The sequence below is a fragment of the Oryctolagus cuniculus genome, chromosome 7, assembly GCF_051225735.1.
Source record: "Oryctolagus cuniculus isolate XC-2025 breed Fujian yellow rabbit chromosome 7, ASM5122573v1, whole genome shotgun sequence".
Taxonomy (NCBI): Eukaryota; Metazoa; Chordata; class Mammalia; order Lagomorpha; family Leporidae; genus Oryctolagus; species Oryctolagus cuniculus.
In genome coordinates, this window is record NC_142873.1 from 76,503,095 (window position 1) to 76,527,807 (window position 24,713).

The following is a 24,713-nucleotide window of genomic DNA, read 5'->3' on the forward strand; positions in this document are numbered from 1 at the left end:
CTCACAGCAGGTGGAAACTGGGCTCCAGAGAGGCTGTGCACAGGAGAGCCAGACAAAGCCATGCCCATATGCCCAGCAGCTTCTGTGCCAGGCACCAAGACACAAGAAAATTCAGTTTGTTTTCTCCCAGACAGTCTGGGGCCTTGAAAAAATAGGTGCCTCCATTCCTTTCTATTTAAAGCCAGGGTTTTAGCATTTGCCACGGAACAGCTGGCTGTGGGGATTATCATTGTCTATACAGGAGCCTTAATGCAAACTATCATATTGACACACTTGTGAGTTTCTTCCTAAAAACGCACCCCTGGGGCAGCTCTTGAGAGCCCTCACCATCAGCTGGCTGCCCGGGAATAACTCTAAACCAATTGGTGCGAGTGGGAGGATTCAGAACCACTGCTGTGGTGAGAAGAACGGCTGTCTGCATGCTCTGTGATGACACCACCCCTTATGGCTATGTCAGATATGAAAGAAAAGTTGCTTCTTAAGGTCCTCAACATCATTTTAAATAAATGTAAGTTAGGGAGAAATTGTACAATATTCAGGACTTGGCCTTTTTTTTTTTTTTTTTTTTTTCCTGAGACACACATGCTACTCTGGGGAGAGGGAGGAAGAGTCACTGGAGATTTGCCAATTGGCTTGGGATGAACTAGAACCTGCCATGGAAGTCACCGCATGCTCTTGCTATTGATGGACTGTGAGAAAGAGAATCAGCGAAACAGAGCTCACTGCAAGGAGAGGGAGAAAGAGATATTATAGTTGAGTCTGCCACAAAGGCCTAGAGTACAGAGACCAACATTATATTCACAGAAAAGAAGTACTGGCAGGCAGGGCAGGTTGGGGAGGGAGCACTAGGGGTGACAGAGGGGAGGGGAGTCTGTTTCCCGAGACACTGAGGTTTTCTGTGCACCACACTCCAGCAGATTGGCTGGGACCTTTCTGATCAGGAAGCTGCTGGCATTGCTGGGCAAATGCAAAGAGGCAGAGACGTGTGCATTTCACACTGCAGGACATACCTAGATAGATGCCAAGAGTGAGGGTAGCAGGAAGTAGGGAAAGTTGGCTGCACCACACTCTACCGACCACATCATATGCCCCAGAATCACCTGTCCCCTCAAAGACAGCCGGCCCAGACTCATCAGCTGATCACTACCTGGCAAAAAATGGGATGTGAGAATGATCAGGTGCTTGGGCCTTACCAGACTGTACTGCCAGCTGCTGCATTTCTCACTACCCAGCAGCACAACGGGGTGTCACTGAAACGTGGGGATCACACATAACCATGGCTCCTCCTGGTCCACTCACATTCTTAAGCTGTGCTACCAGATTCTGGAGGCTCAGGATCAGGGCAACATGGAAACCTTGTGTGCCTCTGTGATTACAGGTTAAGTCCTGGCCAAGCACAACGTGAAATAAAATGACCCTTTCATTTTGGAAAACAGTCCGTGTTTTTCCCATTCTCACCCCCATGTCCCATGCAAGGGGGCAAGGGGGCACCCGCATGCTCCAGCCCTGGTCTGGACACTCCATGTTTCAGCAAGCTGCACAATAGCCTTAGGGGTCATTTTAACCCAATTGCTCACTTTGCAGAAGCTCACAGAGGTTAGGTGACTCACTCAAGTTACCCGATGAGGGAAGAGGCAGAGGCAAGCTGTTGCCACACCAGACTCAGGAGTCTCCTTTGCCCAGGGGCTTCTCCCACGAGACTGGAATAGAAATCATAGCTGTCCAACTCCTTTGACATCAGCCCTCAGCTCACTTCCTATACCTACTCCCACTTCCGCTGGAAGAAGACTGCAGAGGAAGGCAATGGTTCAAGTGATACACACAGCCAACTGAACGGGACCCAAATGGTGAACACAAGTAAAATGTTCATTAAGACAACTGACAACACAGGCATCTCCCACCACTGCACAGGGACACAGCCAAACTATGCAGGTAGCTAGGCCTGGCCTGAATGGATTAATGGATTTGAGTGTTCAGGAAACTAAGCAAAAACACCAATTTTGGTTGAAAACACACACATTTTTGTGAGCTTTAATAACACACTATCTACTTTACTGATTGATAAAGAGCCTCCCATGGTACTCAAACATTAAAACCAATGGAATTCTGCCAGTAAAAATCAAAAAGAGTTTTCTGGAGTGTTCAGATCAGTTTGGAGCTATCAGGACAAGTGCTGTGGTCCACCCATGGACTTTGCTCCTTGGGGAACACTGATCTAAAACCAACTGCGACCTGTGTGTGTGTGTGTCCACAAGGGACAAGAATGTGCACTTAGGGGGACACTTCCACAAGGAGCTGCATGTGGACACACACAAAACACCACAAGGAGTGCCACCACTTCCACAGGGGCTTCTCAGCCCGGGCCCTGGCAAGTACTGAGAGGGAGTGGGGATGCCGCAGGGTCTCCTTGCCTGCAGCTCTCTGAGCTCAGCAAGACTCCTAGAAGCTTCAACCACTGACTTGCCTGTGAGCTGGGCAGGGCCAGGCCTCCCTGACGCAGCCTTTCTTAATCTATAATTGCATGATTCATAGCTCACCACCCTCAGTGACTCTACACCTTTCTTGTCCTCTCCCACAAAAACCTGCCACATAACCAGACTTGTTCTGCCAGCAAACTCACTTGTCTGGACCCTGGCTTGGCAAGGCCTTGAACAACCCTGGACGGTGGTCACGGATCCCTCTGTGGCTATTTTAAAAAAATGCACCCAGAGGCCAAACAGACCTGGATTCAAAGCCTAGCTCTGCCACTAAGGATGTGTCTTCTCTACCCACTCAGGTTCCTTATCTGTAAACTACAGATGCTATCGTAAAGGGCCTCAAAGACTAACAGTTGGCGGAATGCAGGAAAAATGCTTAGCACACAAGTGGCAATGTGGTGAAGTGCCAATCGCCCACAGCGATTGCTGTTGTTGCTGTAATTAGCTCGTGAATGCCAGCAGGGGCCCCATGTTCAGGTTAGACTGCGTCTATGAAATTTCTCCTAACTACCAAGGCTAATGACCTTCCCCAATTACAAATATTCCGCTTCAGGACTTCCACGGCCTTCATTCCAGTACACAATCACACATTTTTCTTTTCTTTAAGATTTATTTTATTTATTTGAAAGGGAGAGAGAGAGAGAGAGAGAGAGAGAGAGAGAGACCGACCTTCCATCCACTGGCTTATTCCCCATATGGCTGCAATGGCTGGGGCTGTGCCTGGCCAAAGCCCAGGGCCTCTTCCAGGTCTCCCACGTGGGTGCAGGGGCCCAAGCACTTGAGCTATCCTTCACTGCTTCCCCAGGTGCATTAACAGGGAGCTAGATCAGAAGTGGAGCAGCCAAGACTCCAAATGTTGCCCATATAGGCTGCTGGTGCTCTATGAAACAATGCTGGCCCCACATTTCTGAACTGTCACCTCCCTAGTTATGGTTAGGTTCAAATGGTTTACACACAGTTAAAAAAAAAAAGATTCTTCGATAAATGAATGTGAAGGTGAACACATACAATTTTTTCAGACACACATACACTTGGTATTTATGATACAGAGGGACAAATAAATGAGAAATGATGAGATTTGGAGTTTTACCCCCAAAATCTGCCACTGAATTGTCAGACAGCCTTAGGCTGTCTACAAGGTTCAGCAAATGCCACCTGCCTCCCCCCAGAATTTAGTGAAGACAGACGAAGCTTTAAAAAGCACTGGTAAAACACAATGGGCTTCTTGATGTTGACTGCAGAAGTGCATCTGGGTTTTTGATGGTAACAAATGGATCTCATTCCCTTGTAGCTTTCTCAGCTCCTATTCCACAAAACAAGTTAAATAAGATAGGCCCCAGACCTTTAAAATCTGATTCCTGGAGACGGCGATGCCAAAGGTCTCCCTAGTAACTCATTCCGATGCCCAGAAATGTCTCTGAAAGCTAACTGAATTTTTTTTTCACTTCAAGCTCACTTTCCTTTGTCCACTGCCAAATGAGATCAACAAGAGCTGTGATCACCACTATCCAGTCATCACCCTTATTCTCAAAATCTTCACCTGCTTTCCCGGAGTGGATTTAGACCAGAGAAGCGACCTTGCCATCTCCATCAGTGTTCCTATCAGTTCTTTTTAAAACTATTTTTACATTCTTCTTCCTTTCTTTCTCAGCTTCCTAAAACTCAGGCCTCCCAGCAGTGCCCACATCAGCTGGTGTTGCCCAGCTGTATAGGGGTCACCCCCAGGTCAAGACTCCATGACAGCTGTTCAGGCCACAGTCTAGTGTGCGGGCCTCCTGATTGGAATCCCAAAGACCTATTCCTGCATGCACCACTGCCGGGGTCAAGGCTAGGACAGCCTTTTTGTGATTCAAGAACAATTACTCTCCTTGTATATCTGTCATAAGGATTCATCACTATACCACTTATGATCCTGGAACCATTTCTAACTCGCAAGGGAAAAGGACTGGTTACTATAAGGCTTTGGAACTGCAAAAGGTAGAGAGTATGTCCTTTAGCAATAGGGCAGAGAAAACCAACACGAGAATGATGAGAGTGATTTTCAAATGTATCTCAGCAGCAGAGTCTTGGCTTCAAAGGAAACATTCATGGCTTTACACCCCTGCTCCCATCAGAGTGCAGCTGCTCTGGTGGAAAGGGAAGGCAGAGAGGGGTGTTACAGAGCCAGCCTCAACCTCCTCCTCCTCTTCACCCATCTCCCCACTCCTGCAGCAACCACAAGGGGCCTACAGGCAGGGCAGGTTGAAAACTGGAGTGAAAGAGGAACACAGTGGCCGGCGCCACGGCTCACTAGGCTAATCCTCCACCTTGCGGCGCCGGCACACTGGGTTCTAGTCCCTGTCGGGGTGCCGGATTCTGTCCCGGTTGCCCCTCTTCCAGGCCAGCTCTCTGCTGTGGCCTGGGAGTGCAGTGGAGGATGGCCCAAGTGCTTGGGCCCTGCACCCCATGGGAGACCAGGAGAAGCACCTGGCTCCTGGCTTCGGATCAGCGTGGTGCACCGGCCGCAGTGCACCGGCCACGGGGGCCATTGGAGGGTGAACCAACGGCAAAAGGAAGCCCTTTCTCTCTGCCTGTCTCTCTCACTGTCCACTCTGCCTGTCAAAAAAAAAAAAAAAAAAAAAAAAAAAAAGAGGAACACAGAAAAAACAGAATTTGACTTTCTAGTCCATGTTTCTTAGCCTTGACATTGTGCATCCCTATAATTTGTCATAGTTTTCACACAGTTATGTGATGTATCTCAAAATGCTTAAGAAGTAAGCTGGTATACACGCACACTTATCTTATCCCATGACAAGTACATTCATAGTTTGGCTCGACTTATTATATGGTCCAATACTATGAAAGGTGCTACGGTATTTTCCTGTGTTTTATATGTGCCTACTTGTAATAATCCAAATGATCAAGAAATGTGTTCTAAGAGGTACTCTGAGATTCTTAGGAAGAGCCTTAAAAAAAGTTTTACTATAAAAGGCCACCCTTCTCTGTGAATAATGAAAGGCATTCTAAATACCACTTATAAGACATTGAACGCTGATGGTGTAATTACTGCCTTTACTTGCAGTGGTACATTTATTAGGAAGAGGGGAAACAATAAGAAGTGAGGTTTCTGTGAACATTTAAATGATGAAACAATCTGTTGACTTACAAAAATACTGTTTGGTGTAAATTTGGTCAAGGGCTATTAAAATTTCCTAAATGATCTACAAAAAAATAAAACATATATTTAAAGTTCCATCAATTTGAAAGACTCAGAAGAGAACAAAAACCATCTGAAATTCAAACAATTGTAATATATAATTTTAATCATTTTAAAGGAATATTTATAGCTTAAAAGGGAAAGCCTGGTGAAATATATAAAAATTAGGGAGGCAATTCTTTCCCTAGCTCAAGAAAATTATAGCTCTTGGAGAAGACACTGAAAATTAGCTCTTGGTTGATATATATTCACTGTGCTAGGGCTTTGAAAGACTCCTTCCCCTCTTTATTTCTGGAAGGAGAGACACTTCTCTTGGAGAATCTGAGGAATAGCTTTCACAGCCTAGGGTATATGCCTGCAAATCGGCCTGGGGGCCAGATCTGCCCAGCCACCTGCTTTCCACCGACCGCGGCTATGAATGATTTTTATGACTTTAAGATGGCTGGAAAATTCATCCAAAGACAAAGACTATTTCTTGACATCTGAAAGTCCTATGAAACTCACATGTCAGCATCCATGAACACAGCCACGCTCATTGGTTTACATTTTGTCTCCGGCTGCTTTTGTGGTTTGATGGCAGAGGTGAGCAATCCTGACAGAGACCGGATGGCCTGAAAGCCTAAAATAGTTACACGATCTGCCCTTTTACAGAAGAACCTGCCAGCCGGACCCCTCTGTGTGTTCCTGGGGCACGTGACAGGAAACATACCTGGTTGAGATGGCACAGGTGTTTGTCGAGGTACTGGAAACAGCAGTGGCCACATTTGAATGTGCGCCTCGCGCATAGGCTGTGCTGCTGGGACCAGGGTCCAACCACAGGAACAGCGTGAAACACGAGAGAGAGAGAGAGAGAGAGAGAGAGAAGGCATGAGCAGCAGCAGTTTCTGGAGCCCCTTTGCTCCCCACACTGAATTACACACCTGGGGACATGGGGGCAATTCTCATTCCAGGTGGAAGAGCCCCTACTTTGCTCACAGGACTGCTCGGTATTAGTACTGCTACTGACCACCAAACAGCCCCTCCTGCAAGCTTACCTGTGTGGCAGCTGTGAACCTCAGCAGAAAGGCCAAAGGACTAGCTCATAGTCAATGGCAAAGGCAAAATAGGCCTCTGGTTCTAGTTAAAAAAAAAAAAAAAAAAACCTCTCTTCATCTGCCCTCAAGTGTCTTAAATGGCATACTTTACTTTCTCAACCCAAAGTTTATATTCAAGAAAAATCCACATCCCAGAGGTAGAAAACAAAACGAAACAAAACTCAAAACCCCAAACAAATAATACATTGTGGTTCCTGGTTATATGCTCACATAAATAATCAAGCCTAACTTTTGGAAAAATAAATCCTATAGTGAGACTTTCAGGACTAAATTTCAAGAGATAAATCGGTCCTTTGAAATATAACTTGATTTGTGCATAACTCAGGAATGAGCAGTTAAAGAAAATGCTGGGGGGAGGGGTGAAGGACCATGTCCTACCCAAGGCCCAGAGTAGAAAAAAAAAAAATCCCTCCAAACAATCCTAAAATAGCTTAGGATGAGGACCCCAGGAATAACACAGCCTTATATGGATATTTTCTTGTCCCAGTGTTAATTCAATTGGAAGAAACTTGATCTGGAGACTTGTCAGCACTGCAGTGGTTCTGAATGAGCCTCTTTAATGTAGGAAAGATTACAGGGCAGTGGCTGTGTGAAATGTTTAAACCGTAGGCACGGCCCTGGGCTGCAAGCGTGCTGAGGAAGACGGTTCTCGCTAACCTAAGGATACATTTCTCCAGCAGTGACATCACTGGAAGGGGGCTTCTGGGGAGTGATAAATAACTTTATAGACCTCAGTCAGAGGGACCCTGGGTCTCTCCCCGACTTCTCTTTCAGATTTATGGAAGGCTGTTTCCCCAAAGAGGTTATAGTCCCTAGCTCCAGGAGGGGCAGCAAGCTCCCAGCTGGCTCGGTAGTTTATGATTCTCTATTGCTTATGTATGTATTTCATGGGACTTCAGAAAGTTCAAGGAAAATATATAAAAAACATGAAAAACCCACGCATGGATTTCAAAAATGGATTTGTAAAAGTAAACATAGCTGTTAGATCTATTTATAAATTTTTTAAGTGCCCCTCTCTCTCTCTCTTCTCTCTCTCTCTCTCTCTCTCTCACACACACACACACACACACACACACACACTTATATATTTAAAATAAAAAACTATTGTCTTCCTCAAGAAATCCTTCTTCAGGTTTCCTAAGATTGAAGGGTCAATTTCAAAATGGGAGGTCCAGAAGTAGCTAGATTTGCCCTGGCTGTGGAAATGTCTCTTCAAGCCACCAAACTGTAACCAGGCAAGATGTCCATGGGAATACAGGAAACTATTCAATGATCCACAAGCAGTGGCATGGAATGCACTTCAACATATGGAAGCCAGATAATTTTACGTGACATTCAATCAATTGGTCCCAACTGACATACAAACCTTAGATGTTGATTATGGATTTAAAAAGATCAAGACTTCGGATTTCTGCTTTAAGTGACCCAACAAAAAAAAATTCAAAAATATAATATGAGCCTGTGTATATTCTCCAAATTACTTAAGGACCCAGAGCTATACCCCCAAAGTTGGAATCAGGTAGGTTTGTGAAACTGACCGAGTCACAAAACCTGGAGGTGGGGATGAGGGAGAGTGAAGAGTGTGTGAGAACAGGAAAGCTGGGTGAAGTCCAATCTTCCCTTGTTTGGCAGGCCAGAAATACCATGAGAACAGCTGTTTTCCTGGTGTTCTGGTTTCCACTGGCATTCATAACCAAATGTGCATGGAAATAAAAACCAAGGAGGAGAAAACCCTGGAGCACAAAAGCCCTACAGTTTTCTGTCCTTCAAGCTGGGATGTAGGTCAGCTTGCCCGTTTCTCACTCACAAGCATGAGTGTGCATGCACACACACACCACACACACTCACACTCTCTCTCCTCCCTTCTTCCTCATCCACACCAGGAACTTCCTGTTGTACCCTCTGGGAAATACAAAAGGAAGGGACTATTTCACCATTGAAACAGAAGCAAACAAAGTCCTACTTTCATGTATTTTCTGACTTAAAAAAAAATGTCTACAGAACCTTGTTTAATTTCACTGTAAGGATCCATGCCATTTTCTGTGTGTTTAAAAAAGCATGAAAACCAGCTAACTCAGAGCTACTCTCTCTCCACCCCACCTCCACCACCACACAGCAGGCAACCCAACAAAACAGGGCGGGGGAGAGCTTTGCTGGGGCAAGGGGTAGACCTCAGGGGCACAGGAGCCTTCTGAATGACCACCACCACAGGTCACCTTCCTGCCCTGGCACCTGCTGTAACTTTCCCATAACTTTTCTGCCACCCAAACACCCCTCAGGACTGATGTTACGACACTGCCTTACCTTCTCTTTCAGAGTGCTGGAAATATACATGACGATGGTTCTTGGAATCCTTAGCATAGTGATTAAAAATGACCCTTTCACCACTGTTCCTTGGTGGTAATAGAAGAGAATGGAGAGAGATGACAGGATCGGATTATCTGGAGGATCACTTTTATTTCTGGGAATCGGAATAAAAAGGCACTGAATTGAAACCACTATTAAAAAAGCAACCAAAAACCTGTTTCAAACTATTGACATCAATTTTTAAGATTTTTATTTTATTTGAAAGGCAGAGAGAGAGATGGACAGGGAGAGATCTTCCATCCACTGGTTCTCTCTCCAAATGCCTGCAACAACCCAGGCTGGGTCAGGCCAAAGCCAGCAGCCCAGAACTCCAGGTCTCCCACATGGCAGCAGGGATCCAGTTACTTGTGGCATTGTCTGCAGCCTCCCAGGGTGCACTTTAGCAGGAAGCTGGATTAGAAGCAGAGGCACAGGAATTTAAGCAGGCATTCTGACACGGGGTGAGGGCATCCCAAGTGGTGTCTTTTGTGCCATCCCACTAACAACTTGCTAATACCATAATTTACTAGCAATTTACAAAGCAGTGACACATTTGGCAAAGAGTTTTATATTCCTTCGTGGCTAAGGTTAAATTATTTCTTCGAATAATTTAATTCTGTTTGGTAGTTTTCAAGGATATGAACAGATGTAGGACAGAAAATTGTAAAAATATAGACTAATGAGTTATAAACAAATTTCTCTCTTTACAACACCTTCCACCAACCCTTAATCTCATTTTCATTTTCAGAAATTGAATTAGATCACAATCTCCAAGGTTTAGGTTACGCAGGAGCAAGCGTAAACATTGCTGGCATTAGCTCCGTGAGTAACATCATCACCAAATCACATGTCCAGGCTCAGCGGCCAGAGAGGTAACAGTGAGCTCAGGCACACAGAGCCCCGTGTGTTTGGCTTCTGCATAGCTCCAGGCTCCTGAAATCCAGCTGATTTCTCCACTCTCTTTTAAAGGTCACTCCAGCGTGAATCATTTACGGGACTTGTCATGACACAGCTCCCAAGAATGTGTACAAGTCAGTTTCACAGGCAGGGAAAAGAGTGAAAAGGGATGGAATGGGCACAGCCTTTGCCCTACGCAGGATAAAGCGGGACGGGGCGGGGAGGGGAGCGAGGAGGGTTGATGCAACCCTTTGGTGACCCTTTGACTTCCCGCTGATGCCAGTCCTGGACAATGAGGCCCTTTCCCAGAAGGGACTTCAAGGATTCCAAGTGAGGCTTGGATTCTGCATAATGGATTTTTCTACCACTTGCTCGGGTTGCTAGTAAGCCACTCTGAGTGAAGGTTTTGACAACAACCTGGGTTTTAAGAGAGGAAAGGGAACGCGGCCAGAAATGTTTCCCGAGTTGGCAGTGGCTGTGTCTCGCTGTTCCTGAAATCAGCTCAGAGGAAGCCGAGAACATGGAAGTGCTGTTGGGAGCCAAAGAACTGCAGCCCTGCTGTCCCAAGAAAGGGTGGCACGTGTTTCAACCCATTGTCCAGTGTGTTCAAAATTGGAAGGCCAGGGAGGCCAGGGCGGACAGGGATTCATTTGAATCTGGTCAGCTACATAGCAGTGTAGGCCAGGAAAATCGGATTCAGTTTTCCCTTTCCCATTTTTTTTTTTTTAAGAAATAAAAAGTTGTCAGTTTTTCCACTGTGGAGATTTATGTGCCACAGAACCTCTTACGGTGCTCAAGAGGGCGTGCAGGGGGAAGGGGCTAGTGCTTGTTTTCCATCTGGTAGGGGAATCAATGACTCATGGCCACTGAGGATGGAGCCTCGGGGTTTTGTCCTCCAGGTACTGAGACTGGGGGAGGCATCAACTTTCTGAGACAGTTGCACTGCAACAGGATGGATGGCTTCAGGCAGAGGAGTGTGTGTGCTGCCTTGATTCCCTAGTGCGTAACACACGCTGGTTATGACTCTGGGCTCAGCAGGGCTTGGCTGGAAGAAGATGCTGAGCTTCTAGAAGCTGGGAGAGTAAGAGAACCTAAAGCGAAGGCGCTTGCAACCCAAGCCAAAGCTAAGTAAGTGCAGTGTCCTTCAGGCACCCATCTTAGCACTCTTCCTCATTCCTAGGTAGCATCACCCCGTTATCTGGTGCCCTTGGCTCTGTCCCCCTATCCAACAGCAACACCTGCCTGGAGGAAAAGGGTTGCACCCAGTGAAGCGTAAAATTCTACCTATCTCTACATGTAACCATATTTTGAGATTTGGCCTGGAGTTGGCATGGTGGCGTTGAGCACATCGAGCCAATCCGAAGGCTAGGGAGGACGAGACCTTCCATCAGACGTATACAGGGGTCTCCAGGGAGGGAGTAATGTGCACAGAACTCCTTCTGATTGGGCCACAACCACCCTGCTCTGCTGGGTTGTAGCAGGGAGGAAGACTCAGGCGATGTTAGAGGCTACGCTCTCTCCAGGATGTGCGCATGCAGCCCAGGTTCCTTGTTTTCTGAGACTCGTGGCCACCTGAATGCTATGGCACCTGCACGCCTGGCACCATGCAAAGGAGCCAGATCCTCGGAACACCAACCACACCAGCCTAAGTCACTGGGCAAGGGGTTAATGGTCCACCTACTCAGGTTTTCTAATACCTTTGGGTCATGGTACATAGGTTCTATTTTGCAACTTCCAGCCTCCTGGGATAACACAGCATAAAGTGGAGCAAGCAATTTCAGGGTTGAGGAACAAGTTTTAGCTCCAGTTAGATCCAGCCTAGGGCTCACTAAACAACTCTCCCCACATTATAAAGAATCCTTTTTTTTTTTTTTTTTTTTTTTTGGAGGATTCTGGACAAAGTGTGTGCTGCATGGGCTGGTGGCCTCCAATGTACAACTGGGAGTGAGTTAAGGAGCACTCCGTGGTCCCTTCCTGATATTGCTTTCAGCAAAAATCACTGCAAGATGGGGTCGCCAGGCTCATCTTTTCCAATCCTGCAGAAAACGAGAATTGTCTTTATTACAAAGAACAGGGTTCTTTCGCTTAACTCTTGTTAAGGCTGAGAAACGCATTCGTCTCCATCCAAATCCCTTACTGAGGCTTTGCTATGAATCTGCTTCCTCCCGTCTTCCTTAGCAGATCCAGAACAGCTGGAATCCATCTTTCGCATATTTGAAAATGATGATGAAGTCATGCCTCAAGTGTCCCTTCTCCGACTTAAATGCTTCTAGTTCCTTCCCATCACACGCCTAACAGCACCTTGATGTTTCTCAGTTGACTGCTCTTCAAGCAAATGGTTCTAAAAGGTGAATTTTGCAAGCTGCCCATATCCTGGCACTTGATGGCCTGTAAACAAGCTCTTCAGCCCTCTTAGAGCTTATGAGAATGACAAAGATGAATGCGTTCTGGCTGTACTTAATCCTCACCCTGTGTGCTGGCCAGGACGTGGTATTAAAGAATTGTGAACTTTGAGATAAGAAAAAACCTTGAGGTTTCAAATTTAGACAGGAAGCCAAAAAGAAAGCAGAACTCGATAAAAAAAGAAATAGTAGTGCTAAAAATAAATCATGTGTTTTATTTTAAATTAATTGGTTTATTTTGAAAATCAAAGTAATAGGCAAAGTACCTCAAAAAACCAGGCTTAACCCACGTGGAAGACCCAGATGGAGTTCCTGGCTCTTAGCTTCAGTCTGGCCTAGTACTGGCTAATGTAGCCATCTGGGGAGTGAACCAGCGAAGGGAAGCCTGCTCTCTCCCTCTCTCCAACTCTACCTTTCAAAGAAAAAGAATTTTTTTTTTCTTTTTAAAAATAGACTTAATTGGGGCTGGCACTGTGGCATACCACTGCAGTACTGACATCCCATATGGGTGCCAGTTCACTCCCTGCTGCTCCACTTCTGATCCTGTTCCATGCTATGGCCTGGGAAAACAGTGGAAGATGATCCAAGTTTTTGGGCCCCTGCACCCACATGGGAGACCCAGAAAATCTCCTGGCTTCAGATCAGCACAGCTCTGGCCGTTGCGACCGTCTGGATAGTGAACCAGCGGATGGAAGACCTCTCTCTCTGCCCGCCCCTCTCTCTGCCTCTGCTCTTTTTGGTTTTTTAAAATATTTTTTATTTATTATTTGAGAGGTAGAATTATAGATAGTGAGAGAGAGAGAGAGAGAGAGAGAGAGACAGAGAGAAAGGTCTTCCTTTCTGGTTCACTCCCCAAATGGCTGCAAAGGCCAGAGCTGCACCAATCCGAAGCCAGGAGCCAGGAGCTTCTTTCAGGTCTCCCACACGGGTGCAGGGGCCCAAGGACTTGGGCCATCTTCTACTGCTTTCCCAGGCCATAGCAGAGAGCTGGATGGGAAGAGGAACAGCCAGGACTAGAACCAGCACCTGTATGGGATGCCGGCACTGCAGAGGATTAACCTACTGCGCCCCAGCCTCTGCTCTCTGTAACTCTTTCAAATAAATTAACATATCTTTTAAAAAAATAGACTTAAGAGGAAAAAACAGCAGTTTTTTTTTTTCTCCATCCCTAAGTCTCTCTCCCTGTAGGGCCTATTTAAACTGTTTCTTCTGGAACTTACTGCACACTTCAAAATTACATGTTCTTAATGCTATGTCTTTATTTTTCAGTTTAAGACAGTGTCTACTGACTCCTCACTATGGAAGATTCTGGTTTCCTTTTCTTATACAACCTAAACCCTCTACCTCCTCCACACTCATTGGCCCATCCCCCTCCTTCCCAATGTAATGATAGTGAAGATTTTAGTTCATGCTTAGTGTTTACATTCTCAGTAAGTAATGCGTGTAGTGAATAACATTCACAACTGATCCAAGTAGCTTTTTCCTTTCCTGTACAACTTTTTTCCTGGCATTAATAATTGTCATACTTTTAAAAAAATATTTATTTGAGAGTAAGAGTTACAGAGAGAGGGAGTGACAGAGAGAGAGGTCTTCCATCTGCTGGTTCACTGCCTAAATGATCGCAATGGCCAGAGCTGGGCCAATCCAAAGCAAGGAACCAGGACTTTCTTCCAGATCTTCAACACTAGTGCATGGGCCCAAGCACTTGGACCATCTCCTACTGCTTTTTCAGGCCATAGTAGAGAGCTGGATTGGAAGAGGAACAGCCAGGTCATGAACCGGTGCCCATATGGGATGCCAGCGCCATAGGAGGAGGCTTAGCCTACTATGCCACAGCACTGGCCTGTTTCACGCTTATTATTCACTGGTTTTTCATGGGCATCATTAAATGCTTCACTAAAGTTTAGATCTCTTCTCAACATGTGCAAGCCCAGCTGGTCTCCTCTCTGTTGCAGCGTCTTTTCATGGGGACCTTTCTCCTAGAACACACGGCCTCCTGCTGCACCCCTCACCACACATCTTCTCCACCTGCTGCTCGGCCACCTCCCTGGGGATTCCCTTCTCACCTTCCCTGGTTGGAACCCACTTTCTGAAACCCAGCTGTTCCTCCCTGGCTTGCTCATGAGTTTCAGTGGGACAACATTCTTCTTAGAGAGGATGCAGAGAGTGAAATCTTTTGGGACTTTGTGTGTCTGAGCATGATTTTATTTTCATTTCTCCTTGACTGATATTACAAACAGTTATAAAATTCCAAGTTGGAGACAGTCTTTCAGCAGAACTGTGCCAACCTTGCTCTACTGTCTTCTTCTTTTTTTTAAAGATTTATTTCATTTATTTGAAAGTCAGAGTTACACAGAGAGAGGAGAGGCACTGGGTGGGGGGGTCTTCTATCTGTTGGTTCACTCCCCAGTTGGACGTAACAGCCAGAGCTGTGCCGATCTGAAGCCAGGAGCCAGGAGCTTCTTACAGGTCTTCCATGCAGATGCAGGGGCCCAAACACTTGGGCCATCTTCCATTGTTTTCCCAGGCCATAGCAGAGAGCTGGATGGGAAGAGGAGCAGCCAGGACTAGAACCAGCACCCATATGGGATGCCAGCACTTCAGGCCAGGGTGTTAACCCGCTACGCCACAGTGCTGGCCCCTCTACTGTCTTCTTGCTTCAGAGGGGCTGCTGTTCAAGGTCAGATCCCATTCTGGTTCTTGATCCTTTACATGGAATCTTGTTTGTGTCTCCCTCTCCCCCAAGAGGCTTCTGGAATCTTCTCTTTACTCCTGTCCTACAGCCTTGGGGAACATTCTTTGATAATTTCCTTTCTTTAAGAACAACAACAGCAAAACTTTCCTGCTATTTCTGGAACTTACGTTGGTCAGCTGTTGGATTCCTAAATTTATCCTCTTTTTATTTATCCTCTCTTCTATTATTATTTATTTATTTACTAAAGATTTATTTATTTTATTTGAAAGGCAGAGTTACAGAGAGGGGGAGCGGGAGGGAGAGGTCTTCTGTAGCCTGCATGTGTCTCTTTTCCCAATTTCTTCTGTTTGATTTACTCATTTTGATCTCTTCCTTTCACAAGTGCTCTTCTTTCCATGGTTAACAATCAATGCCTTCCAGTTCAAGTTAACGAGTGGCTCAGAGCTCTGTGTGAGGGGAGCGGCTCCTTGCTTGCTGAGCCTCGCTGTTTGGTTAGGAGTCAGTGAGTCCATTTCACTGGTCGGGGTCAGGGAGGTCTCTGCAAGGCACTACCTCTAGGTCTTTGCTTGGATCAGATGGTTTCTCTAGAGGGGAATCCTCTGGTCTCCTGCTACAGGTTATCACCTTGGCTGCCCGCAACATGGGACTGAACTGTGCAATATGGCCTGCTGGTGGTGGGGTCCTCAGGATTCAGCATTTAAATTTTCCCTCACTGCCCCTGCCCTCGGCACACTGCCTGGCCCTGCCCCAGCCGTGTCATGCACCTTGCATCCAGACCCCCTTCTGGCTTGTAAGTCGAGAGGGCAGAGTTCCATCTTCTGCAGCCATGGAGGAGGGGTGAACGCTCAGCTCATCTTTGGAAGTACATTTTATACTTGAACTTGTGGGCCTTCCTGGGATTCAGTGACTCAGTTCAGCCTGCCCCTCACTTGCGCCTCTGCACTCGGCCAGCTCACAGACGGGTCTCCCAGTCTTCGGCAGAGCAGCAGCCGGGAGTCAGACACCCTCCCTCCAGCCTACACTGAAGCTCCCTGCCCTCGTGCGCTTCCTTTTCACTCGTTTGTGAATTTTCTTTGGTGGGGGGGGGGGTTGGAGAGTGGGTTACAGACAGCAGAAGGGATTAGGAGAAAAATGCGTAGGATTCACTGGAACTCCAAATCAAAAGTCCTCATTGAAAATGCTTTGGTTTCGGGATTCTGAGAAAATAACCACACTGCACTGTCAGATGCTGCCTGCCAGCCAATTCGATGAGCGTAATCTTTCCTCCCCTGCTCAGGAACAAGCACCGCCTGCCTCCCACCTCCGGCTGCCCGGAGGTCTCAATGCCAAGGGTGAGTTGCTTCCAGGATCCTCCAGGGTCTCTGATGACTTGGCTTCCACACAACGGTACGATATGAAGACCCTGCCGTGTTCTTTACCGGCAAGAGGTAGCCGCTCCAAGGCGTGCATCACCAGGGGCAGAAAATTCATGTTTATCTACTCATTTGGACCGACAGGCCAATCAGCTCTATGGGGAGTCAACTTCCTGTTCCAAGGCCAAACCTGTCATTGTCCTGGTCCTGCCCCTCCGCAGTCTCACAGTGCCTGTGAAGAGCCCCACACAAAAGAGGCCAAGGGTTCATGTGTGTGTGTGTGTGTGTGTGTGTGTGTATACACATGTGCTCACCTTCATGAGGGAATAGAGTATAAACATAGAAGTAATTAATTCTCTACTACTTAGCTATAGGGACACAGATTATATTTTATTATAACACAGAATTTTCTTTAGGATTTAAGATTATTTTCCAAACAAATGTTCTCCTGATTTTCCACTGGACAAAACAAGGGTCACAAAACTTGTTGAAGTATATTCGATATTTAACTCTGAAGTCAAGAAGAATGGGTATTTCTTGAAAAATTAGGCCTTTTCTTTCAGGTATCTTTTAATTCTAAGCAACACGATTACTTCCTCCTTCACCTTCTTTCTCAATTTTCTTAAAGCAAGAGAGCTCGGAAATGGGACAGACTGGAGGGGTAGCATTTCTTCTCACCACCAGATGAGTACCCAGCGATTAAGTCGACACCCCCACCTAGAGCTACCACACAAGACAACCCAACAGTAGAAAGGCTGACCCACCTGTTGAAGTAAGACGCGACCACTGCTCCCGCTACCGTCATCTGCTGGCACGCAAGGATGAATTCACTAGTCCAGAGGAGGCCGACTAAGTGGTACCACCACATGTACCGAACGCCCGAAAGAGGCTCATAGTCCACTCGGCCGCCTGCGCCCACCTGGGCAGTTCCTGAAGTTTAAACACAAGCATGCTTCTATCAGTACTTTCCCAAGCGTGGAAAATGCTTCAACAGGCCACATTTCTCCATGCTTGGCCTTTAGCATTCCATGAGACCACATGTGGGAAGGCTGAAGCACCCAGCATACTGTATGATCTCCAAAGCAAAACCCCAAACCAAGAACACTCATTTAAAACGTATCTACAACAACCGATACAGTGACTGACTGAATGGTAATCAATTTGCAAGACCTCTGACAAATGATCCAGTCCTCACCCCACTTTGTAGATGTGAAGACTGAGGTTTGGAAGCATCAGGTAACTCCCGGAGTTGCACTGCTCCTGACTGCAGACGGGTGCAGCTGACTCTAACCCCGTGTTCACCCCCACCCCCGCATCATTTCGTAATGCCGCACTTACTGTGTTGATGAAACCACACAGAGCCATTAGGGCTGCGTTAGGGAACCCACTTCGCCAAAAGTTTAGACTTCATGAAAAAGACAAGGAAGCTCATTTTCTCAAAGGGATTCAGTTTTCATTTCAAACACAAACTCTTCCAGCACGTTTAAAACATCCACCTTCCTAGTTTCAAATCTCACTTAACCCCTTCCTGGGACAGGTACTTGGCTTTTTGGAGTTGGAGTATCATTCTTTAGAGGGTCAACTTCCTGGTAGTAGTTTGAGACTGGAATGAGATTACTGGAAAAGTGCTTGATAATAGGGCCTGGTGCATAAACACATCACCCCGCCAGTGATAATGATGACAGATAAACTTCTGGAGCACAGTTCTGTGTTCAACTGAGGCAAGAAAAGTAGCTTGAACAGTGTTGAGCCATCTGCACGGCCTCACCCTTCTGGGTTTTCCCTCATTCTAAGCAGCAACTCTTCAGATACTGGTTAATCAAGCTGCATTTGATTTCTGGATGTCCTCCCACTATGAATGTGGTTGTTGTTAAAGGTTTTATTTATTTTCACTTTAAGCAGAGAGACGGAGAAAGATCTCCCATCTGCTGGGTCACTCTCTAAATGCCTGCACCAGTCAAGGCTGGGCAGGCTGAAGTCAGGGGATTGGAATTCAACCTGGGGTCTCCCATGTGGGTGGCAGTGACCCAAAGGATCACCTGCTGGGAGGCCTCCCAGGGTGCACATTAGCAGGAAGCTGGAATTGGAAGTGGAAGTAGGACCTGAACCCACACACTCCAATATAGGATGCGAGAGTCCCAAATACTGTCTTGCCCACTGCATCAAACGCCTTCCCCTGCAGGCCCCAACATGCCCACTTGTGTATTTTAAATAAACTACTGCAAGGAAGACGACGGGCACTTTGGTGTTGGTGACACCTACAGCCTGAACAACAGTTAGGAATGGGTTCCTGTTTCCTGTTGTAGCTATAAATTGTCTTTGGGTTCATAATTCATGAGCCTCTAGATGTACTCAATAGGGTCTGCACACAAAGGAAAGGGGTGGGGGAGGCTTCTTATGCTATGAGCAACTGATCCCACCGACGGAGGCCGGTCTTCATTCCTTAGGCACTCTGCCCCGCTGAACAAGAGTCCCATTGTAGGGAACAGTGGAACACCTTGACTTATAAAGAGAAGCTAGCAATTTGTTGGACACGGGGCTCACGTGGGCTTGCAGGCATCTCTGCTTCCAGTAAGGCAGGGATGAATGCTGTGCTCTCCCAGAATGGACGTGCTGCATTCCCAAAGCAGCCAGGTGGCCCCGGCAACCAGAATGCAAGTTAGAGGTGGCCCAGGTCAGCGGGCTTTGCAAAGCCGGTGCTGGAATGCAGAAGTGCCCTGGGCTGGGGAACACACTGCTCTTCCTCCAGAGCCCATTGTGGCTTTGCAAGAACAGGTTCACGGCGTCACACGGGTTTTGAGGGTGGTGAACATTTCCACAGGGCAGGAGGACTATTTTCTTCAGAAAGTCGGAAGGTGAGGACAACAGCCCTGGATACTAAGAGGGGACCATCTCTCATGCTGGTGCCCTGTGCTGCCCAAACATGGAGTCATATACATCCCAGAGCAGCTGAAGTACTAAGTCAAGATCCATGTAAGCAGGGCCAGCACTGTGGCACAGAGGGTTAAAGCCCTGGCCTGAAGCACCGGCATCCCATAGGGGTGCTGGTTTGAGTCCCAGCTGCTCCGATCCAGCTCTCTGCTATGGCCTGGGAAAGCAGAAGAAGATGGCCCAAGTCCTTGGGCCCCTGCACCCATGTGGGAGACCTGGAAGATGCTCCTGGCTCCTGGCTTCGGATCAGCACAGCTCCAGCCATCGCAGCCAATTGGGAGTGAACCAGCAGATGAAAGACCTCTCTCTCTGCCTCTCCTCCCTCTGTGTAACTCTTAACTTTCAAATAAATAAATCTTTAAAAGAAAAATAAAAGATCTAACTAGGCCTTAAAATCTTTGCCACCCCTTCTCCCCAAAGAACAAAACTTGTTATTTTTGATTGATCAGAGTTTCTTTCAAATGTCTTTGTCAAAGCCATCTCTGGGGCAGTGTTCGGAATAGCTGTTATGATGCCTCTTGGGATGCCCACGTCCCATGCTGGAGTGCCTGGGTTTCGGTCCTGGCTCCCCTCCCAGTTCCAGTCCTGTTAATGAGGATGCCAGGAGGCAGTAGGTGATGGCCCAAGTAAATCAGGCCCCTGCCACCCACATGGGAGACCCAGCTTCAGTTCCAGGCTCCTGGCTTTGGCCTGGCCCCGCACTGGCTGTTGTGGGCTCTTGAGGAAATGAACCAGTGGATGAGGGACCTCTGTGTGTTTCTTTCAAATGAATAAAATAAAATTTTAAAAAGTTTTCTATCTGTTCAGGTCAGTTATGAGAATTCTCTTGAGGGCAGCATCTCTCAACCCAGCACATCCACTGCCATTTTAGCCCAGAGGCTTCTTTAACGGCAGTGGGCCTGTCTCGTGCAGGGCCGGTGTTGACCGGCAGTCCCTCTATCCTCTGGATGCCAGAAGCTTCCCTCCCCTCCCCACTTATGAGGGCCCCTACCCGGCTCCTGTACTGCCAGATACCACCCCCAGGGCAAAATCGCCATTTGAAAGCCATTGCTTTACCCAATCAGTCACAAAGAATCAGGCACTCTGACTTGAGGAGGGAAGCCTGGAAACAGAAACAGGATACAACCTGGAGCCTGTGGGTTGCAGAGCCAGCGCGTGGGTGGGGCAGACCCACTTGGGTATACGACTGCCCTCTCCTGGACGGCTGTGTCAGTGCAGGCAAGATCCACCAGTTGGTTTGCTATCATGGACGGCGCTGCAGCTACCACTCAGGGCGGTTAAGGGGTGTTAATGAGAACCGGACTATGGATAGAGCCCAAGGTATGATGGCTTTCAGGAATGGTGGTCAAAGGGTCTTTTAACTTGCTTCCAGGCTCAGCTCTGACATACATGACAAGCAATCTGGGCCACAGTTCCCCCATGGAAAATCTAAGGTGGGTAGGATGGCCCTGGGCAGTGGCTGCAGGCCTGGCCTTGAGGGTCACATAACAGATGCACATCTCTGCACTGTCCCCTAATGACTGGCCAAATGGCATGCCTATTTTAAAATCAGGTCGCTTCCTTTTTAAAAAAATTTTTTTCTTTTATTGAATTTATTTGAAAGCAGACAGAAAGAGGAAGAGACTGAGAATTCCCATCTGCTGATATACTCCCAGGGTGAGTCTTATCAACATGAGTCCATACCTGATCTCCCTAATGCTGAGGCCACTGCTCCCCTAGAGTCTACCCTTTGTCACCTGCTTGAAGACATCTCGAGGGCAGTTCTCGCCCTGTGCATGGAAATGTTCCCCTCTCCCGAGTCCTGCTGACTGACTCCCATCCTGAAGACACCTGGACTCCAGCTTCCTCCCCATCTCTCCGCATCTGCTCTTCCCAATGCACCCCTCCCGCTTCCTCTTCACCTGCTCCCACCATGAATCCCTCCCTCTCCTTCCAAACAATGTTGGTGCACCTGCATTCTTCTGAGTTCAGCGGCCAGCCCTGGATCGTGCTGACCTAGCAGCACCTGCCACACTGGATCGCCTGCATGCCTCCAGACACTTTCCCTGAATTCCAGGACACCTCGCTCTTTCTCCTCCTACTCGGGCCACTCCCTTTCAGTCTCCATTGCTGGTTCCTCCTCACCTCCAGGGCAATTTAGCCTCAAAGCCAAGTCCTCCGAACTCGAACTCTTCCCTTCACTCTTTCTAATCTCATGTATTTGAATACTGTGTACCTGCTCTAAAATTCCCAAATGTAAATCTGCAGTTGGGATCCCCGCCCCCAACTTCAGACTGACATAGTTCACTGCCCACTGGACATCTCTATCCAGCTGTCTACAAGATATCTCAATGAACACGATCAAAAATTAAGTTCTGATCTACTCCCAAAACTTGACATCTTGCCCCGCCTCGGTCTGCTGTCATCTCCTCTCCCAGGTGCTCAGGATAACCGACCTCAGAGTCGTCACTTCCTCCTCTTTCTTGTGCGTCCCTCACCTGAAATGTCAGGAAATCCCGAGGCCCCAGCTTCACAGCCAGTCAGGCCCCTTCCAGCGCCGTGACCCTGATCTGAGCCACCACCACCTCCTCCTCCCCAACCATGCCTACCACACCATCAGGTCATGTTTCTATCCTACTTAAATCCTGGCAAGACTTCCCACAAGAGATGGGATGCCAAAGTTCCTATACAGGCCAACGAGGCCTCAGGAACTTGACCCTGTGCCCTCCCACAACCACTCCAGTCAACTCACTGGGCTTCCTTGCTGGTCCCTACACCTGGGACATTTCCCCTTGCCACCACCAGTCTCAGGGCCCCTCCAACCTTTGCTCAGCTACCACCTTATCATTGTGGCCCCCAGAACCCAACTTTTTTTAAAAAAGTTATTTATTTGAAAGGCAGAGTCACACACAGAGAGAGAGACAGGGAGACAGAGAGATTTTCCATCTGCTGGTTCACTCTCCAAATGGCCACAATAGCCAGGGTGGGTCCAGGCTAAAGCCAGGAGCTAGGAGCTTCTTCTAGGTCTCCCACATGGGTGCAGGGGCCCAAGCATTTCTGCCATTTTCCACTGCCTTCCCAAGTGCATTAGCAGGGAGCTGGATCGGAAGTGGAGTAGCCAGGACTAGAATTGGTGTCCATATGGGATGCTGGCGTCACAGGCAGCAGTTTAACCCTCTACACCACAGTACCAGCCACATCACCCAACTGAAAACTACACTCCCATCCCCCATGCCTTTCCCAGTCCTCATCTCTTCTTTTTCTTCACTTATCAACTTTCAAAGAACCATAAAATTCCCTATCCTATTTAATGTCCATGTCTGCCAACCTTCCTACGTGGAAAGAAAGCTTTGTGTTTTACATCTAACAGGGTCTGGCACAAAGTAAATGTCCAATAAATATTACCTGAACGAATGGAGGTATGGGTCGTCTTCTTCAAGAAATATATCCTATCAGGGATTTGGAGGCAACCTAAGAGAGCTGACCCTAGACAGCACCCACGTCACCTGGAGGGGATTCACTGCACAGCCAGCTGGAACTCTGCGTATTGTCCGCAAGCCTTAGAGCATGGCAAAGGCTATGGAGATGTAACAGTGACCATCAAAGGCCAGCCAGCTGGCTGGGATAATTTCCCAAAGGAAGCAGGCCCAACTTGAAAGGGCTGTGCTTTCTAGCACATTCTGTGTACTCCCTTGGGCCTCTTCCAGCAAACGGGTCCAAGGATCCTGTGCCTCCCATCCCCCAAGGCTGTGACCACATCCTGTGTGTCTCCCACTGGCTTCAGCTTCTGCTCTGGCAGAATGAGGATTAGGGACAAAGAGGAAAGTCTCGCTGATGGAGAACCCCCAGCTTGCACATCTCATGATACGGATGTGAACTCCCTCACCAAGTCTGCACGCACTGCTCCCGTCAGGTGTGACACACTGAGCTAGCAGGCTCAGGAAGGAAAGGACTTGTCGCTCGCCTGCAGGGCCTCTTACCCTTGTGCGATGAGGACACTGCTTGCGTTATTGTTCTTCGCAGCACTTGTCATCAGGGACATGTATTTACTCGTCCCCTCTGTCATCACTCACGAGAATGTAAGCAGCCTGCAGAACAGGGCCTTGGTTGTACTCACTGCTGTATCTCAAGTACCCAGGGCACCTGGCAGCCCACAGTGCAATTCCAGGGCTCAACACAAAGCGGGCATGTAAGAATGAAGTACATAAAAACATTACAAGGAAAAATACGTAAGTACAGAGGCCAGCACTGTGGTGTAGTAGGCTAAGCCTCCGCCTGTGGTGCCAGCATCCCATATGGGTGCTGGTTCATGTTCCACTGCTCCTCTCCTGATCCAGCTCTCTGCTATGGCCTGGGAAAGCAGTGGAAGATGGCCCAAGTCCTTGGGCCCCTGCACCCCTGTGGGAGACCCAAAGGAAGCTCCTGGCTCCTGGCTTCAGATCGGTGCAGCTCTAGCCATTGTGGCCATTTAGGGAGTGAACAAGTAGATGGAAGACCTTTCTTTCTGCCTCCTAAATAAATAAAGTCTTTTAAAAAACCTAAGTATGCCTCAGAAATGTATAGAACATTTTGTAACTAATACCATATTCAAGGGGCAGGTATTTGACCTAGCACTTGAACTGCTGGTTAGGATGCTCATGTCCCATAGTGGAACGCCTGGGTTTGACGCCTGACTCCCACTCCTGATTCCAAGTTCCTGCTGGTGTGTACCTGGGGAGGCAGCAGCGATGGCTCATGTCGTTGGGTCCCTGCTAACCACATGGTAGACCTGGACTGAGCAGCTGGCACCTGTAGAGTAGACCAGTGGATGGGAGTTCTGTTTCTCTCTGCCGCTCAAATATTTATTATAGATACTACACTTATAATAATGATTATTAGTTATTTTCTTGAGACAAATCTTGAAAAATGAACAACTTCTGAGGCAGTTAGGGGTAGAGACCTGGGGTGAGCATTGGGAAGGTGGTTCTGGATGGAGAACATAGCAGGAGCAACAGCACAGAGACACATGTGGACACTGCCTACCTTGGCACCTGCCAGATGGACCCTAAACCTCTTAAAAAGCTGGAAATGCTTCAAATCTCTCCTGTCACTCTCCTCCTGGCACAGGGCTGGACCACTGGCAGGCTTTTGTGAAATAAATTCAATTATCCTTTATTTCTATGATAACTTAAAAAAAAAAACAAACCAGAAACACATACAATGCCCCCCCCTTTTGACAGGCAGAATTAGACAGTGAGAGAGACAGAGAGAGAAAGGTCTTCCTTTTCCGTTGGTTCACCCCTAAATGGCCGCCATAGCCAGTGCGCTGAGCCGATCTGAAGCCAGGAGCCAGGTGCTTCTCCTG

General features: G+C 47.6%; 1 protein-coding gene across 9 annotated transcripts in view; it reads right to left on the minus strand.

Annotated features, from left to right (window-relative positions):
* SLC44A3 (solute carrier family 44 member 3) overlaps positions 1–24,713 on the minus strand; it is an 81,707-nt gene that overhangs the window by 23,539 nt on the left and 33,455 nt on the right. For 4 of the 9 annotated variants that reach the window (XM_017346061.4, XM_002715848.6, XM_008264858.5 and 1 more), the window contains exons 10-12: positions 17,224–17,389; positions 9,072–9,228; positions 6,383–6,469 (exon numbers count right to left, since the gene is read on the minus strand). In XM_017346061.4, coding sequence (XP_017201550.4) covers positions 6,383–6,469; positions 9,072–9,228; positions 17,224–17,389 — 410 coding nt within the window. Of the gene's footprint in view, positions 1–3,125; positions 3,781–6,382; positions 6,470–9,071; positions 9,229–9,341; positions 9,525–17,223; positions 17,390–24,713 lie in introns of those variants that run through there. The other 5 variants (XM_089337053.1, XM_008264857.5, XM_070076938.2 and 2 more) reach the window with 4 other exon arrangements.